General features: G+C 39.9%; 1 protein-coding gene across 2 annotated transcripts; it reads right to left on the bottom strand.

Annotated features, from left to right (window-relative positions):
- Window positions 1-5,075: 5,075 nt before the first annotated feature.
- Window positions 5,076-18,462, bottom strand: plekhm3 (pleckstrin homology domain containing, family M, member 3). 2 transcript variants are annotated; one of them, XM_080838733.1, is made up of 8 exons: window positions 18,046-18,462; window positions 16,638-17,068; window positions 11,028-11,957; window positions 9,961-10,106; window positions 9,120-9,313; window positions 7,372-7,435; window positions 6,678-6,835; window positions 5,076-5,845 (listed from the first exon to the last, which is right to left on the bottom strand). In XM_080838733.1, the coding sequence occupies exons 2-8, from the start codon at window positions 17,056-17,058 to the stop codon at window positions 5,674-5,676; spliced, it is 2,085 nt and encodes a 694-aa protein (XP_080694859.1). In that variant the 5' UTR covers window positions 17,059-17,068; window positions 18,046-18,462; the 3' UTR covers window positions 5,076-5,673. The 2 variants fall into 2 exon arrangements, with proteins under 2 accessions (XP_080694859.1, XP_080694860.1); XM_080838734.1 differs by lacking the exon at window positions 18,046-18,462 and having other exon boundaries at window positions 16,638-17,070.
- Between the last annotated feature and the right edge of the window lie 568 nt (window positions 18,463-19,030).

Here is a 19,030-nt window from a genome sequence, read left to right as displayed (position 1 = left end):
CTGCTGAGCCTTAATGATAGCTGACAGAACTTTCGTGTTTCCTTGTACTGCATATGCATTACGTAGAGGGTAAACCCCGCCTACATCCGCACAACCTTTGTACATCAGGATACAACAGTGGGGGTAATTCTCAAATCTCTTCTGTGTCAATCCTCCCTTGCTTATGACCGAGCCTCTCCATCTAATAAAACCGTGAAGGAAACGAGGAAGAAATGCATCGAGGATGGAGATATCAAGGACAGACATACATGACCAATGAGATGTGGAAGCCCAGTCACGCATTTCTGAGACGTCAATTAGTGATGACACAGCAGCGTCATCGCTTGCTAGACGGACCTGTCCAGAATCAGAATCAGAATCAGAATTGTATTTATTGGCAATTAGGTTTACACCTACCTGGAATTTGCTCTGGTGTAGAGGTGCATACAGTAAACATTAAACATTAAACATACCAACACAATAAGTACTTCACATAACATAAAACATAAAAACACAATAAGTACTACACATAAGAACAAAAAAACACAATATATAAGATACAAATATACAAACAATGTATATAAAAATGTAAAGTGGAAAGTAAAATGCAAAATGATAAACAGGAGTGCATTGCGAATGTGCAATGTGCAATGTAATATGTGTTAATGTAACACAGACTTGAGATGTGGGGGCGGGATAAAAGTCCAAGTCAGGTGGGGGGTCCGGGGCCTTGTTGATAAGGCCAACTGTAGCGGGAAGAAGCTGGTTTTGTGGCGTGAGGTTTTGGTCCTGATGGACCGCCACCTCCTGCCGGAGGGAAGTACCAGAGTTTGTGACCAGGGTGGGAGGGATCGGCCACAATCTTACCTGCTCAGCATATATAAAAACAATAACAATAATAACAGTGATAACTACCTATTACTCCATCCATCCTTACTGCAAAGGGGGATTGTGGATTGTTGTTGTTTTTGTTGTTTTCGGTGGGGGAGTAGGGAGTTGGAGTAGGTGACGGGCCTGATCTGACATAACCATTTTAACAACAGCTAATAAAATGTCCATGCCATCAATTTCAATTTCAATCAAAGCATGTTGTTTGCATGATCAAACCATGCAGCCCCATATGTAAATCAGGTAACTGCATAACCCAGACATAAACAGCATTGATGTCAGAACCATAGACAGACATTTTTGGCCTTTTTAGCCCATTAATCAGGAGGTGTTCCATTCAAAATTGACTAAGGTGCCTCATGCGATACGATGACATAACATTCACATTTGTTTGCAAAGCAGGACTCCAGACTAGCATTTCACAAAGTATGCACCAACCTTTACCCGTGGTGGCATCATCACCTGATTTGAAGGAGGACCTGTGACAATTAGCCAATGTTCAGTTTTTCCTTCTTATGTGGCATTTGCCAATAGGTATCTTCCCTTGTCTTCATTTAGAGGCCAATTCATAGTCTAGGGCCTTTAGGCGGTAAGAGTAGCTCAACCACTCTGATTTGATAGCAGCTCAAAATTCTACATTCTATTGTGTTTACCGTAATCATGGTGTGTTTACTTTGTGGTTGTTATAGATATAATGCTAAAAAATGTCGACAAACTTTAGTTTTTTATTACAACTTGTACACCGACATAGCTACAGACGATATTCTATAGTTGGTGTTTTGTGTCTGGCGCAGGACTATGAAAGCCTACAGTGCAGCGATAGCTGTCGACCACAATTTTTTTTTTGTCGAGCGACACTTGTTGCCTGGACAATGAATTGGCCTTAACTGAGGTACAGAGATCAGAGCCGGTGTTAGCTCTAGTCAGGCCATTGTGCTCCTAGGGAAACCAGTAGCAGAAGCTTTGGTTGCTATGGGAATGGTCTTAGACATGGCAGTGCTGCAGAATGCTTTGGATACATTTAACCATTTTAAATAGCAAGACAAGGCATTTCATTCAAGTAAAACCCATCGACAGCACTAGGCCTTTTGGTCTGTCTTACATGTCCTCATGTCATATCTTGTTCTCCGCACCTTGAGTTATATATAGAAGAATATAGATATAATACAGAGCCTTTTTTCCTCAGCTCAGTAAGACATTTGACTCTGAGCTTGTTGCTGATAGGCAGAGTTTATTCTGTGTTCTCCTCAGACAGTTTCAGGGTACAGACGTAACAGGAGAGATGTTACCGGGTCTCAAACATCTTCCACCTCCCAACCGTAACTCAAACCTTACATCCATCTACAGCTATGTCTTAAATATATAGGTCTCAGCTTGGGCTGCAACACCAATCACTGTAGTATTCTGTTAGTATAGGACAGTACGTATTTCCCATATTACCAAGCATAAATATTCTAAGTATAAATATTAACAGAGCAACCGCACACACACACACACACACACACACACACACACAAACACACACACACACACACACACACACACACACACACACACACACACACACACACACACACACACACACACACACACACACACACACACACACACACACACACACACACACACACACACACACACACAACACACATCATGATGCTCTAGGGGAAACCATAGAGACCATTGATTACTCATCAGATCAGGGGAAACCACGCAGAGTCTGGTCTAATCCATCTGGGCAGTTAACACAAAATGGATAATCCCAAAGACTGGGTTGTGACACACATATGCTAACAGTACCTTACTGATTGTCCCTTCATTTCTCATGTACTTGTAACTTGACGTGTCCTGACCTTCATCAAGAGTGTGTGGGGGTGGTTTCTTCTCTGGAGTCTCCTTCACCTCAGTTAGTCTACAGTTTTGTTTTGAAAGCTAGCTGTCTCTAATGACCCCCCCATGATACATCTATCAGTCTAGTTTGTGTGGCATGGTTTTAACAGAAATGTTCTTATTTACTGCCACCTCCTTTAAAATATGAGTAATGGACTGAACTATGTGCTTTAAGAGTTGTCCGTGTTGAGTCAGGGAGGTCTTCCTCTATGTCTTTAGCTGGGGTGCTGTGAGTGTATAGCTCCCCAAACAATCCAAAACATTTTTTTCAGAGATGTTAACTTCTCCTGCCTTTTGCTTCAACATGCTTCCACGAGGTAGGTTTTGCCAAACTGACAGCACTAAAAACATAATATGGCAATTGTGCTCATGTTGAGGATGTCCTGAGGTTGAGTTCGGTTTTTTAGCAACTTTGCTGAACAAAACAGGCTTATGTTCTACATTGAGCATTGAGCCTCTACAGCAGTCATACTCAAGTAGCGGCCCGCGGGCCTTTTCTGGCCCGCGGGGTGTCTATTAATGGCCCTCGAGCTGTTTTGAAAAGTTTTTTTAATAATTAAAAAAAAAAAAAAAAAAAAAAAAATCGCGCTGGGCGCTCTTATTTTGAAACCGCGCGCCGCGATCTCAATACGAGGCTGGGGGTTGCGATAAACAGATAGCAATCACACCATATCAGCCCAGGTTTGAAGCATTGGCCAAAGAAAGCAGAGGCCAATTCTCCCATTAAAGGGGACATGCGAGAAATGTGAAATAGTTTGGTAAACAAAGCACAAAAATGAGCTGTCTGAAGGCTATTTGTTTAATAACATGGTTAATAACAGGGTTATGTTTGGTTTTATTTAGTTATTTATTTTAATATATGCCCAAATTAAAATTATATTTTTATTTTAGGAACTATTTTTGTTTTTAATAAAAAGGAAATGTTATGTTATAAAATGTTGTAAATGTTATATACGTTATGTTATGATACGTTATCGGACGTACACGGTCCCAATAAATGGCCCCTTGAGTCACTGAATTTTTTTTTTGTGGCCCCTCATCATTTCTACTTGAGTACCCCTGCTCTACAGGAAGGCCAGGAAAGAACATTACATGGTAGGTATCAACAGCTTAAGAAGCTGTCAAAGCTCTCAATAAAAGTTTGTGATGAAAAAAATGAGTTTTGGGTAGTTTTTTGAAAAGCATCCATCTTGAGACAATCACTGAAATATGGGCTAAATATGGGTAATAATATCACATCATTCAAGGACCAATATGTAAAACATGTACTGTATTAAATTATACAATGATCATGGTATGTCATCAGAGATTAAGGAAACATGCTAAACTGAAATACTGGCTTCTCCAACAAGCCATTATATTTTCCTTTTTAAATTCCTGGTTTGAAGCGGAACGACTGTTTGTGGTTTCCCCTATGTGATTCTGTCCACAGTCCACTTTCTCCAGGACCATTTCAACACGAAGATAGAAACACGAACACAGCGTGTGACTGACATGGAAGTAAACCAGAGTGGACCAACAGAGGTAATACTTGATTCTCCCTTACAGAAAAAAACTTGGCATCCTTCTGAAAAGCTGCATGACCTACAGTATATGTCGAACAATTACTGCCGTCCAAATAAAGGAACGTGACACATACCCATCCCTAGCTTCTAGTTATTCATCTATTTCATGGAATTCAAACCATATACCCATTTTAGAGTTTCTAAAATGTTGTGACAGTCAATGGATGTGGTCAAATGTTGCCCTCTGTCGTTCTTCCTCTCTGCACTCTGCAGCTTGGACCAGGACTATACCTGTCATAACTCATCACAACTTAACAAAAATAAAACTCCCAATATCAATAAAACTGGGCTAGACATGTTGAAAGGAGGGTCTTTCAATTTTGTATGAATCATGTACACACCATGTTATTTATGTGTAAATTTACCACATGTATGCTAGCATGCTCATCCTGATATGTGTATAATTTCATCTGCCCTGTCCCTGATTGTTTCCCCTCCCCTTCTGCTACCAGCCCCCCCCCCCCCCACCTTTCTTTTTATATCACTACACAGCTGACTTCGGTTGTAACTTAAAGGGAGAGCTTGTAGTGGCAGCATTGCTAGTGTTCATTCTTTTAAACCCCACATTAACAAAAACAGGCCTTCACTAGCTTTTTAGGTGACGTATGGAGAAACCAACTGAAATCAGAGATCTACTAAATTGAGATTAAACAGAGAACGATTGGTTGTAGGTTGTCCAATTTTGTGTGTTTTTTTCCCAACATCTTTGGCTACTACTGCTCTGTGTTTCAAAAATTGAACTCTACTTCAGTAAGCCAGTACCTTCTTTAATTTCACAAATTACCACAGACATCGCTGCATTCTCAAGAGGAGAAATCAGACTAGTTTAGTGAGTTATTTGCCATTGTGATGAGTCATCTTGGCACTTCCAGGGAGTTCCATTTCAATCTTTTGTTGTGTTATTGATTTTTCTAAGCATTATTGTATTCACCGTACCATTTCATACGTAACTTTGCTTTCACTTTTATTAAGGTGTGATTAAGGTTTTATTTCTAAAGAAAAGTGAATGGATTATGAAACCCCATTTGTGCAGTCTGCCATAACTGAAGTCCAAACATAACATTAACAATTGTTCAATTGAGTATTCTTTAGGCTTTCCCTTTTAGTCAAGTGTAGAAAGGAGTCCATCATAAATATGTATTGGCATTTTGTGAGAATAACAGCAAGAACCATTTGTCTATAGTATAGTATGGCCATCATGCTACTCTCTTGCTGTGGATTCCCCTGCTCTGTGTGCCTCGATTCTCATTCAGAACCAAATGTCTTTAAGTTAACTTTGCTTCTTCAGTGATTCTGGTTTGAACCAGAGACTTCGTTCTGTTTGCTTCTTGACCTCTAGAGACGGTGGACCTCAGCTGCCCAGCTCAAAGTAGCCGAGGGCACTGTTGTCAGGACTGTCATCGGCCTCCAGCCGCCTCCAGAAAGACGCCTGTTTTTTATGGAGCTCCCGTTGCACACAGCGTGGACATGGCTGCCCTCGTAGACAGCACTCAGCATGGAAGACGGCACCACAGCCCTCGCATCTACAAACACAAAGAATCAGATTTTACACATAACACAATTACAGCAACTGGAAGGAAGTTTCTCTACCTACAACGGGCAAGACGTAGGACGTGTCTATGAGACCAAAAAAAGTGTAAATTGTGACAAGGTCGTTTTTTGTATAGTGCTGATATTTATCCATGGAATGAAAGAGTCTGGTACAAGCCAACCTCAACCTCTCTTCATGTATAGGCCAATTCTATTGCCAGCATGATGTCAAAATTGAAGTTGATGTTTCTTTTGTCATATGTAATCATTTATGTTAGGTAATGTAGCTTACCTATTGAAACTTACACATTTAAAAAAACGTAGAAAAACAAATTGGCATGACTGTATTAGCTTTTCTTCACGCCATCATGCAATTGATTTAATTAAAAACCAAGAAATAGAACTGTGTCCTTAACTTTGGCATTGACGCGGGCAAGTGGGCATCGTCCAGTTAAAAAGAACTAAGTTCTAAACTCAGGCGTCTCTATTGCTTGCCAACTGAATCATAGCCATGTAGAGAGACAAAAACTCAGTAGCTTTTGGCTCCCTTAAAGATTGAAGTGGCATCCATCGTTTTGCCAACAGGACATTGTCCGTCTATGGAATTCCCAACCCGCACAGATGTAGCCTATGCTAGGCACTATAGCAGATAGCAAGGCAGATCTCTTTGGCATCACGTCTTGTCTGAGTCTTTCTTCACACAAACCAAGAACACAACGCAGAGGTTTACAGAGTGTGCAGCAGCAGAGATGATAAGGCTAACCCCTAACATTGTGTAAACATAGTCTCAGAAACCCAACCCCTGTGTGCGCTCTGATGCCTCACCTCTTGGAGGCGCTCTCCTGGAAGGGGTAGATGATCTGGCTGTTCTGGCAGAGCTCACAGATGAAGCCCTTTTCACTGCACTGGCTGCAGCCGTAGACATGTGAGCTGGCAAACTTGATCACTTTCAACAGAAAGGGGGCTAGCTTCCCATCGATAACCTGAGGAAAAACACAAAAGGTTATAGATGGAGAAAGAGCACAGAACACAAACACACAGTCAAGGAGCCTAAGCTCTGAATACGGTCTCAGGGTGTTGCTGAGTTGAACATTGATGTTTCACCGTACATGACAATGTTTGATCAAGTGTAGTATAAAATACAGTGAGAAGAGAAATAAGGCAACGCAATCAGAGAAGTAAAAAAGTCTACAGGCAGTTATAGGGCCTAACGGATTTCAGTTTGCATGTCCCACAGGTGTTTGGGCCCCAGCTGACTGGCGTGACCACAACGCCCACAGCAGGGAGTCCACAGCAGCTACCAGAACATGGATTCTGTTTTGATAGCCCAGTGGACTCTCTGGAAAAGGGCTGAATGAGAAATGGGTGTATTGAAAGCTTAATCATTTATATAATAATTTATTAAAACATATATGATTTAACTAACTATACAATAATTATGTATGTATACATACAGTATACATACTAACAATTTCCAAAGAATGTACTATTCTTTCTATGTATTGTCAGTAGGGTTTACCTGCTGGAGGTCTGCCATTGAGTACAGGTGGATGTGCTGAAGGAGGTACTCTCTTGGGAAGATTCTGAAAACATCAGGAGAAGATTCAGTTACTTAAAGACTTTGTAGGCAAGGATCTGGCAAGGCTGGAAATGATCATTTAAGGACAGAAGGTAAGAACAGTGCCAAGTTAGCCCTCTGAATAAATACAAAGTTGTTAGGGGTATTAGGGTACCATTATTGGGTAGGGTATATTGTATTGGTATATTGTTTTGGTATATTGTTTTGGTATATTGTTTTGGTATACTGTTCTGGTATATTGTTTTGGTATATTGTTTTGGTATATTGTTTTGGTATATTGTTCTGGTATATTGTTTTGGTATATTGTTTTGGTATATTGTATTGGTATATTGTTTTGGTATATTGTTCTGGTATATTGTTCTGGTATATTGTATTGGTATATTGTTTTGGTAAATTGTTCTGGTATATTGTACTGGTATATTGTATTGGTATATTGTTTTGGTATATTGTTTTGGTATATTGTTCTGGTATATTGTACTGGTATATTGTATTGGTATATTGTTTTGGTATATTGTTTTGGTATATTGTATTGGTATATTGTTTTGGTATATTGTTTTGGTATATTGTATTGGTATATTGTTTTGGTATATTGTTTTGGTATATTGTTCTGGTATATTGTTTTGGTATATTGTATTGGTATATTGTTTTGGTATATTGTTTTGGTATATTGTATTGGTATATTGTTTTGGTATATTGTTTTGGTATATTGTATTGGTATATTGTTTTGGTATATTGTTTTGGTATATTGTTCTGGTATATTGTATTTGTATATCATCCCCCCCCCCCAACACAGACTCTTATCCCGCCCCACAGCCACTAAACGCTTCAAGTCTCCACATCTGACTCATGTGTTACATTACCACACATCATTCTTGGTATTATTATATTATATGCACAGACATTCCTTCACAGACTGCACAGCTCCTTCATTTTATATTCCGAAGTATTTTTTATATTTGATATATATTTTCTTATGTTCTGTAGTATTTACTATGTCTGCACCAATACTTACTTACTTGCCAATAAAAACATTTAAAATAAAATGTATAATCTATTTTACTTAATTTGTTTCCTACTTTTTTTTAAATTATTTTTGTATTCACTTTTAAGAGATTTGACATTGTTTGTTACCCCAAATTCAACATTCCATGCAATACAATAACAATCAAAAATGTTATCTTCATGCATTCGTGTCGACTGGATAAACGCTCCATTTGTGATCACAAGTCTGTTCTAATATGGGAGATCCTCTTTCCCACAGTATCTCAAAGGATGCCTGAGGCCGGCTTGGAACTTGGAGCGTTAGAAGTCACATTAGAAGTTTATAGAATTGATACAATTCAACATTCACATTAGAAATCTTTTGGACTGAGCTTTTGGATAGAATCACATATTATTTAGTTTAAGATGACTAAACTTGTTAAAGGTTGTTACAGGAACTAGTGATTTAAGTTCACTGTACTTGTTAATTAAATATGGCGTCACTAAAATGTTCTTTTATGATTTCATATTTTTAATTTCTAAGCAATCTAATTTTGTCAACATGTTGCATTACGGAAAGCATGCCGTTTTAAATAGATAGAATACATTTACAATAAATACATTTGAAGTACGTATTGTGGTGGTGCAAGAGAAGAATGTGGTTATGAACAGGGGAAAGTTCTGTCTTCCCTCTCTTCTGTGCTCACCTGCGGCGGAGGTCCTCGGCGATGGCAGCACAGCAGCTGAACAGGTAGGCACGCAGTGACTGCAGTCTCTGCCGGAGGGTCAGCACATTGGCCAGGGGCTCACAGTGCTGGTACAGACAGGGGTTCAGCAGCTGGATATCTAGCAGGGGCTCCTCGTACACAAATTCCAGGAACTCCTTAGCCTGCTTGGACACCTGAGTATCACCACAGAACAGAAAACACAGACATACATAATTGCAACAACAAAACTACTGCATTGATATCATGATGTATGGATGAGAATGAACAAGAAATTACTTGTCTACAATCTGCCACATTGGTTGGCAGGGTTATCATCAATAGAGTGCACACTTTTAAATCTTTCCCCATTCCGTAGCCTGGATCTCCCTCTCTTCTCTTCTCTCCTCTTTCACTCTTCTCTCTCTCTTCTCTTTCTCGCTTCTCTCTCTTCCTTCTTTCTCTTCTCTCTCTCTCTCTTTCTTCTCTCTCTCTCCCTTTCTTCTCTCTCTCTCTTCTCTCACTTCTGCTTTCTTTGCAGGATACTTCTTCTCCCCAGGAGGCCGAATGGCAGTTTGGTCTTGTCCTTTATTTTTCGTAACTTTTGTTGAACTTAACCTGTGTTGTAAACAAATCCCATTCTTCGGTCAAGCTGTTGTTTGTGTCCCCTTTCAGTCTTAAGCTGGGCTGGGACCCTCTACAAGTGTTTTAAGTACTTTTACATAGGCCAGTTTAATATCCGAGTTCTCTGAAACATAAGCTCTTTAAACGAACAAACATCACAAAAAACATTTTACAAACTACAAATCCCCCTGCTTTCTTTCAAATACCAACATACAGTTACCTTATATCTGTTTGTGTCCCAGTTGTGAAGCAATCGTGCCGGTATTATGAACAAGTTGTCCTGGTGACAGATTTGGCAGTAATACCGTCCACTATAGCAGCACACCTTGGCTTTTTCTTGTGATAACCCCACTGGTCTTTGACAGCCTATAGAGAATACAAAAACATATAAGATAACTCTCTGAAGCATAAGTCAGTCTGATGAAAATATGACACATTCTAGGCTTCCATTACATATCCAATACATCCAGACATTTTTACATTCAGGAAGTATTATACACTAAACTGTACAGTCAGTGATTTCACCATACTACGTGTTGTGTAGGCTACAGTGGCATGGAGGACAGTACCCTTATAAGTATATACGATGGCAGTATATACGATGGCAGTTTACGGAGCTATGGTAGTTGGATGTGCTTTGGAATTGATTAAAGCAGTGGTTCTTAACCTTATTGGAGGTACTGAACCCTGCAAGCTTCATCAGTGCATTCACCAAACACTTTGTAATTTGAAAAATAAAATATGATTTCTTCAAACGTAGGTATGTATAAAAACGGCCCGATATTGCTAGTGTGAACCGGCTATACTGTGTGTGTCTTGACCCCTGCCGAACCCCTGAGAGTGACTCAACGAACCCCTGGGGTTCGATCGAACCCAGGTTAAGAACCACTAGATTAAAGTAATGTCAGGATTTGCACATGTTATGTGCATTTAGGTGGTCATATGTCTCATCCTCACATTTTATGAGGTGACCACATTCTTAGCTCTTGTGGCAGCTCTTTTTGTGCCTTTTTTCAATGGCAAGATTATGGCAACTGAGTCTATAATTGGTAAGCATTTGTCTGTTAAGTATGTTGTATAGTTGCTAAATGATTAGCAATGTATACCTTTTACTACATTCAAACCCCAGTTAACAAAAAACAGTATATCTAAATTTGAAACAACTGCAAGAGAACACTTTCAGAGGCAATATAATGAGTCACACCAGGATTTTGTCCTGAAGTCGTAAAATCCCAAATGTGTACCTTTTGACCGTTAGCAGAAGAAACAATGGAATAGACTGGATACCTGCACACCTGAAGTTCTGGCCAGTGAGGCCCTTCTCCACAGCCAAACAGGTCAGGATGCTTAGGAAGCTGGCGGTGTCTGACTGGTGATTGGCTTCCTGAACATCTCCATGGAGCCTCTCTTGAGTCTTGGTCGGAAGAGCAGGCCTGCTATCCTCCCCCCAGGAACCGTCTGTCCTCTGTGTAGCTACTGCGGAACGCAGGGCCTCCACCCAACCCTGTGCCTTTGGCTCATTGGCTGCCTGCAGACAGAGTACTTCATCTGCAAAGACGACCTGGAAGCGTTCACAACCACCTTCCTCAGCGGCATCATGCTGCACAGCAAGGCAGGACGCCAGATGATACTGGAGCACTGGTTCAGACACACAATTTGTATCCTCAGTTGGGAAAGCTTGCAGATGGGTGTGTGTGAGCACAAAGTTAAAGGCCCTCCAGTTGTTAAGGTCACTGAGTTGTTGTAACTGGCCTACCTTGAGGACACTGGTGCAATGTTCTGTGAACAGAGGCAAGGTGGTAGGGCGCTTGGTAGCAGGGAACTGTGTCACAAATTTGGCTGAAGCAGACGCCTGAAAGGCAGTTCTACTGGAAGAGGCCAGGTCTTTATGTGGTCGGGTGGCCATTACACACTCCCACAACAAGCGGCTCCACTCTTGGGCCTCCCACTGGCAAGAGGCACGAAGCTGCAGGCGAGTGCTGTTAAAAAAGAGCGCTTCAAGCACATGTCCATCTTGGCCTTGCAAGGGACCAACTGCCTGACAGTGAGAGAGCGAGAACGCAGTGCAGAGCTGCCTGTTGCCACTACTGTCTAGGCTGAACAAGCGCAGTTCACAGTTGGTAAGTTCCACGTGACAGGAAGTCCAGTGGCCTCTCGGCCCCTCCCTCTGTTCCAGCTCTCCCTGTTTAACCAAACTGGAAGGCCATTCTGGATGTGCTGGAAGAGAAAACAGATTAAACAATTATGGAGAGAGAAAAAAAGAGAGACACTTAACTAGGAAGTAAAGTGTAAAGAGCAACCTTAAATTAAATTGTCCTTATCTAGCGACAAAATAATACAATTGTCTCAAGGTGCTTTCAAGAGCCCAGAGCCTGGTCCCCCTTAAAGCAAGTGTCACACATGAGCAGCACTCCACAGGAAGTACGAGGAACAGCTCTTTGAGTCAGCGCTGAGCAGCAGATCATCAGCAGATCATCATTCAAGAGGGCAGACTCAAAGAGCTGTGTATAGCACAGAACCCAAACTGGTACAAGTCAAGGATCCTATTCTCAGTCAAAAACGTTTTTAATTAATTTAAGTGCCTTCTTAAGAGCTTAGAATTTAGTCTGAAATTGGATGGGGATTTGGAATCCGGATTAGGCTTTTTGTTTTTGGCAAAAATTGCACCTCCACATAAAAAAAACACCAATGATCTTTTTTCTGATGTCAAGCACACTACTAACCACAACATGAAACACCTAATTTAACCCTGCACAGCCTATCTGGACCGTTCCAATCAGGAGAAAAATAATTGGCAGTTGGGCCTCTAGGCATGCTAGTGTGAATGGCCAATCTCAAAGGAATTTGGTAGGCTCATTAATAATGGCATAGAGAAGCTATTTACCCAATTTCAAACCATCCAAAAAATGGCGCTACAACAAGTTACACCATGTTTTCCTCTTCCTTTGACATTTTTGGGTCCATCTTCAAAATTATTTTTGACTCTAAATCCTTCCAAAACATTTACAAAATAATTCAATATTTTACTACTTGGGGCAGTTATTACTTATACATTATGCTTTGAACCCAACGAATGCTGCTTGTGGCTATTTATTTTTTACACTGACTTCAAATTCACACTTTCAGTGTACAGCTGACACAATCACAGAGTATAGGTCCTTACATTAATGGAAAGCTAAGGGTCTTTCTTATCTAGTGCTTTTCCAGTAAATAACCTTTGCTAATTGATCCAAAGGATTGGTAGGGTGAGGGTCTAAAATATAAATGAGCCAAAATGTGTGAAAGCTTAATTACTGCACATTACTTTGATATTACTATATACTGTGTCTTCAAACTATGTCTACGTCATCACGATTAGGCTAATACTTTCCTGAAAAACCTGTTGTATGCATTCTGACATGTCTTCTGCCTTCTGGTGGACTATCTGTGCACTGTAGGCAGTAGCATGCCTTTGAATGCTATATCCAAAATGTCTCCCTTCATGCAGTAACTCAAATATTTGTCAGGGAAATCTTTGTCAATTTTGAAAAAGTTACTGTGAGAATATCAGTTACATTGAAACTAATATCTCAATAGACAAATGTACTGTATTGAAGCAACTTATCATTACATATTTTAATTGGTAGTTAAATCATGTTGAAAATAGATGTATCAAATATGATACAGCAGGTATGTAAGGTAAATATATCAAGTATATTAGTATATAAGTCATATGAGACGAAACTTTGCATATGAACTATGAAGAAAAAGAACCAACCAACAATAAATATCCACTCCATTGTTTTTGTGTTTCAAGAGCTTCTCAGCAATCCACATGAAATATTCCAAAATGTTCCAAATGCAATGAACAATATTTGTTTTTGTTTCTAAAATAAAAAAAAACTGATAAATAAATTGCCATAAAGGGTTGACGTATGAACATTTTTTGGCCTCAATTGGATGTGTCAGTCTTTGTACGTTTCTTTGGATTAAAGCTTCTGCTAAATACCTGAAATTTACCTTTGCCATTATTACCTAGTTTCACTTAATTCTTCTCTCATTCTCTCACTTTATGTGGTGGTCATATTATACACAGCTAAACTGTACCTCTAATTTTACTACAAAATAACAAAATATAAAAGACACTGACACATGTTTTGAAAAACACATATTTATGTATGTATGTCTCAAACAAAAATCAATTTAATTCTACAAGCAAGCAATCACTAACTAAACAACACCTTTTCCCCTACACTTTGGGCCCTCCATCTCAAATTTTCTGTAACAAAAACAGCTTTTTCTTGTCTCCATCAGTACAGTATCATGACCCATATGAAACACCTGGGCACTACAGTAGCTTGGTTGGTTTCCTATCTCTTATAATCTGTGTTTCCCAACCCTTTTCCTAAGGATGTCTCATTTGATTGGTTTGCTTAATTGACTAATTAAGCATCCAAATGTGTTTCACCGAATCGGTTACCTACTTGACTTTACCCATGCAGCTGGGGGTTCACTTACTTTTGCACATACACTAATTCCATGTTTCATGTAGTTTTTTGGCTACTCACACAATTCCCTCTTAACAAGTTCATGCAATTGATAAACATAAAGCTGACATTTAATACATGGAAAACTGGTGATGAAATAGAAAAATCATGGTAAAACAACAGAAAACTCTAAACTGCTCAAGGGACAGTTCAGGCAGCACTGTATAGTATAAATGATTATCTGACACCATTCAGTTTTTTATTCAACAAAATCAATTTAGTTATTTAGAGGGATAAGAGGAAACTTTGCAACCTGCAGAAGGGTTATGAAAATGAATAAATCGACAAATGAAACAAAAACGTTTTTAAAAAGTTTTTTAACATAAATAAAACCAAGTAGTAAGTAGAGACTAGTAACGCAATGTAATTCGTGTTCAAAAAAATACCTGCATTGTATATATTTGATTTTTTTCTCTATTTTGCCTTTAGTACAGTCATCTCCCATGTGATAGAAGTCGTGTCCAGCAATTCTGTTAAAAAAGCTTGGGGAAGGTGTGAAGTTTTATCTTAAAGCAGCAGTATGCAGTCATTTGCCATTGGATTTCCTCTCAACTGGCACAGAAAGCCTATTTGCCAATTTATACAAGGTTCAAAGGCCTTGTTCAGACTGCCAGCCCAGATCAAATTTTTGGCATACCTACACCGTCTCCAGATTTGCATACCTACACCGTCTCCAGATTGGCATATCTACACCGTCTCCAGATTGGCATACCTACACCGTCTCCAGATTTGCATACCTACACCGTCTCCAGATTGGCATATCTACACCGTCTCCAGATTGGCATATCTACACCGTCTCCAGATTGGCATATCTACACCGTCTCCAGATTGGCACACTTACATCGCCTCCAGATTGGCACACTGTCTCCAGATTGGCACACCTACACCGTCTCCAGATTGGCACACTGTCTCCAGATTGGCACACCTACACCGTCTCCAGATTGGCATACCTACACCATCTCCAGATTGGCACACTTACACCGCCTCCAGATTGGCACCATATTGGAAGGTGGTTTGAAATGCTTGAAATTAAATGAGTCTCAGTGTCTTTTGCGGCACTCACAACGTGACACACAACAACAATGTGAAATCTATACGCCAAAGCGTCAGTTTGATATTTCACGGCATGATCTCACTCTCGGTTAGAAAGTAGTAAGTAATGTTCAAACATAAATCTGTCTTTAGGAACTTTAGCTCCCGTGCGGACAAGGCTGTGTGACCAGGAGCATGACGATGAATTTGTCCTGGGGCATAGAAACGGTCCATAATCAATGAGCTCCAGGCTTCGGCTAGTGGAGCACACAAGGAAGTATGTGTAGCTCTCCGTCCGACGTCAAAACCTTCGCACTGAACATCCAACAACTGTTGTTCAGTTTGCTTTCTGGCAAAGGGATGTTGAGCTGGCATTTCCTGCTACCACAGGTCGCTACCTAGCAAGTGGTATCGTGGCTGCTGGTAAAACACTCTTTGAGTTGAAGTTACCAACTTGTTCCATTACATGGAGTGAGTTTGTTGATTGTGAACTGAAATGTTACGTACTAATATGTTACATACTAAAATGCTTTAGAAATTGAGTGTAAGCCTAAGTAATTATTATTCCCAGATAAATAGCAAGCGGTATGATATGAGTAAATCAGCCTGAATTAAAAGTCAATACGTCATTATATAATTTTTACGAAATTCACTATTTAACATACATCAAACACCATTTACTGCTTAACAATATGATGTTGGGATGTGTCTTGGGTATTTAAAAATACATGACTGGCTCCATGACAAAGGAAAAAGCACTACGGTTTGCATGTAATTTCAAGTTAATTTAGGAGAATATGACTGTGAACAAATAATAACTTGGCTGTGTTACCTCCACCATGGCATCCGAGAGCCTTGGAGTATAATGGGTACCCCTAACATATCCTACAGAATCAGGCCTCTACCTCTCATTCACAAATATCAGTTTGTTCCATGGGGAACTCTTGATAAACAAGGCCTAAAATCCTAAAATGCTCTCATTGTGATTTCATTTTAAATTTAAAGGGATTGTTCAGCTATGCTAAAGGTTAGATTTAACCAAACCTTTCACTAATTAACTTCTTTCAAGCTCAGACCATTCAGTGTGTTTGACTGAACCTTCAAATTGCCTGCCGCCACATCACAAAAACAAAAGTGGATACTGTTTTGACTGTTTTGACTCCTGAAGGATGTAGCTCTCAAACCCTGGACCCAGTCAGAATTAACCTTTTCAAAATATACTACGTTATTCGTTTATTTGAAAAGAGGCAATTCCCACTAGTTTGCAAAAAGCTCATGTGACTGTCAAGAGCTCAATGGGAGAAGAGCACAAAGATGGAAACACAAGATAGACTCTTACCTTCCCCTTTGGCACAGAAGGCCTCGTTCTTCAACACATTCTTGTCAAGTGCTGGCAAGCCATTATCTGTGCAGGAGGTGTAGTTCATGTCTGAGCGTGACCGGTTGTGCCCCCGCTTAAAGCCCCCATTATTACAAGCAGCAGCGCTTTGGACAGCAAGGTCATTGGTGGACTGGGCTCGACACCTCTTGCCATGCCTGTAGCCCAAGATACTGTGGGGGGACTGTTCAGTCCAGACCCAGCTTTTTAAAGCGTCTTGATGCTGCCAAGCCCGTCGGTCCCACATCCCACTGAGTTTGCAGAGTACAGACACCTCCTGTAACATGTGTGGCTGGAGCTGGTCATCTCCCGGACCTCCCTCCAGGAAGTCTTCTGTGGCCTCCAGGGCAGGGCTGATATCCTCAACTTCCAAACCTTCCATCACTGCCAAACTGTCACAACAACACAAAGAATAGGAAAGAGAACACATGGTAAGTTTCTGTGAAGCCAAGTAAGAAGAACTAAGAAACTACAAACCAACAAAATCAGGTTACTTAGGTGTTTCCCTTGAAATTGTTTTAGATCACTGTGATCTGTAATCTTTAGCTAACACATTCTGCGTTTGAGGAATAGCAGCTGTGATTCACCGCGGTGTCACACGAAAGTGAGTACTTCCACTTCCCTGCTGCTCTTCTACAGCCACACACAATCAAGTAAAGTTGACGTAATCAAGAAAATACATAGGGTTTTTGGATGTCATTTGATAGTGTATGTGATTACAACACAATAATGAATATGCCTTGCTACTGCACTTCTGCCGCTAGCTACAACCTCTGCCTCATTGCCCATTAACCCTTTGATACACAACATGGGCCAAAGTGACCCGACTGAGTTGAAATTGAAAACATCTTTGCAATAAATGTATTTAATCATTCAGAATTCCAGGTATTCATCAATTAACTTGTTTTTGATCATAACAAATTCTGTTTTTCATTTTTCCTATCTATTTATTTAATCATTAAATATTAAATGTATTCATTATATATCTTGCTTTTGATTACCATAAATACATTTTTGAACAAAAATAGTTTTTGTATTACTATATCAAGTTTACACACATAGGTCAGAAATGACGTATGCAAGTGTGATACAAATAAAAATTAAGTGTCTAAGAAGGGGTTTGGATAGCTTGTGTATCAAAGTTGAACGTCTTCATTTTTCATGAGGTTTTCCTGTTTAGTCAAATATAATCTGCTATCCGAAACAGTACTGTTTCCCTGCGAGCATGGTTTGAACCAGATCTGTGGCTAACTGGTACATGCCACAGCGAGGGAACAATAGTTGTGCCCATGGTGCTGTAGTGTGCCATCTCATACAGGAGGGCAAAAGTGTGAATGCAAAATCGTACCTCTTAGCTAGCGGACATTACCTTCAGGATAGCTACAGGCGTTCCCTTCATGATTAAAGATAAAGTGCTCATGGAACAGTGGAAGTGCTCATGGAACCTATTTATACTTTCACGAAGTCCACTGACATTTAAAGCCGTTACACGCATGGGTTTAAATCTGAATGCCATAACCAAGAAGAAGCAAAAAAAAATATACTCAATATTTCAATATTCCTTTTCAAGCAGCTCCGGGTGTTTTTCAAACCTTCACGTCACTGTCAGTGTTGTTGTTGTTTTTTGGTCGGATAGTATCTGCATCAATACGATTGCAATACAAAAAGTGCTTTCATTTGTATACCATCACGAAGTCCACTGACATTTAAAGACATTACATGCATGGGTTTAAATCTGAATGCCATGACCAAAAATAAGCAAAAAGAGAACGAACAAAAACACAGCAAAAACAAATAGCATGCAGCTAGCATTGGCCACTGAAATGATTCCGTCATTCGCCAGGTCATGCTAGACCGCCTGAAACCGGATGTCTATATTGAACAATTTTTTGATAGTGCATTTTATTAACTAACCGAAATCTAAAGATTACATTAAATTATAATGTTCAGAGGCACCCCAAGACATACAGTGATCAGGTTCAACAATATATGTGCACAAAATATGTGAACACATAGCCTAACGCTATACGTCTGTCATTGGGCGTCATATTTGTAAACCATAGTAAGCCTTTTCGTACCCTTTCTCTTACATATGTCACATTCATTTAGACAATTCTTGATTATTGGAAGAGAACAAAATATTCAAATATTCAGAGGTTAATGTTACTTACTGCAGGGACATGGACATACGCACATCACAACGGTATTTACCGGCGTACTAGAACCCATCTACGAGCCGAACGGGTTCCTGTATCCTTGGTCCATCGACAAAAATGGTCCGTGGTGAGGATATTTGGACCATCCCCTTGAATCCCGTAGGCATACATCAAACATACATTTTATTGGGGGTAGGG

Source organism: Sprattus sprattus (assembly GCF_963457725.1).
Source record: "Sprattus sprattus genome assembly, chromosome: 5".
Classification (NCBI taxonomy): Eukaryota; Metazoa; Chordata; class Actinopteri; order Clupeiformes; family Clupeidae; genus Sprattus; species Sprattus sprattus.
The sequence above is the reverse complement of the archived record's forward strand: the minus strand, read 5'-3'. Positions and strand labels throughout refer to the sequence as shown.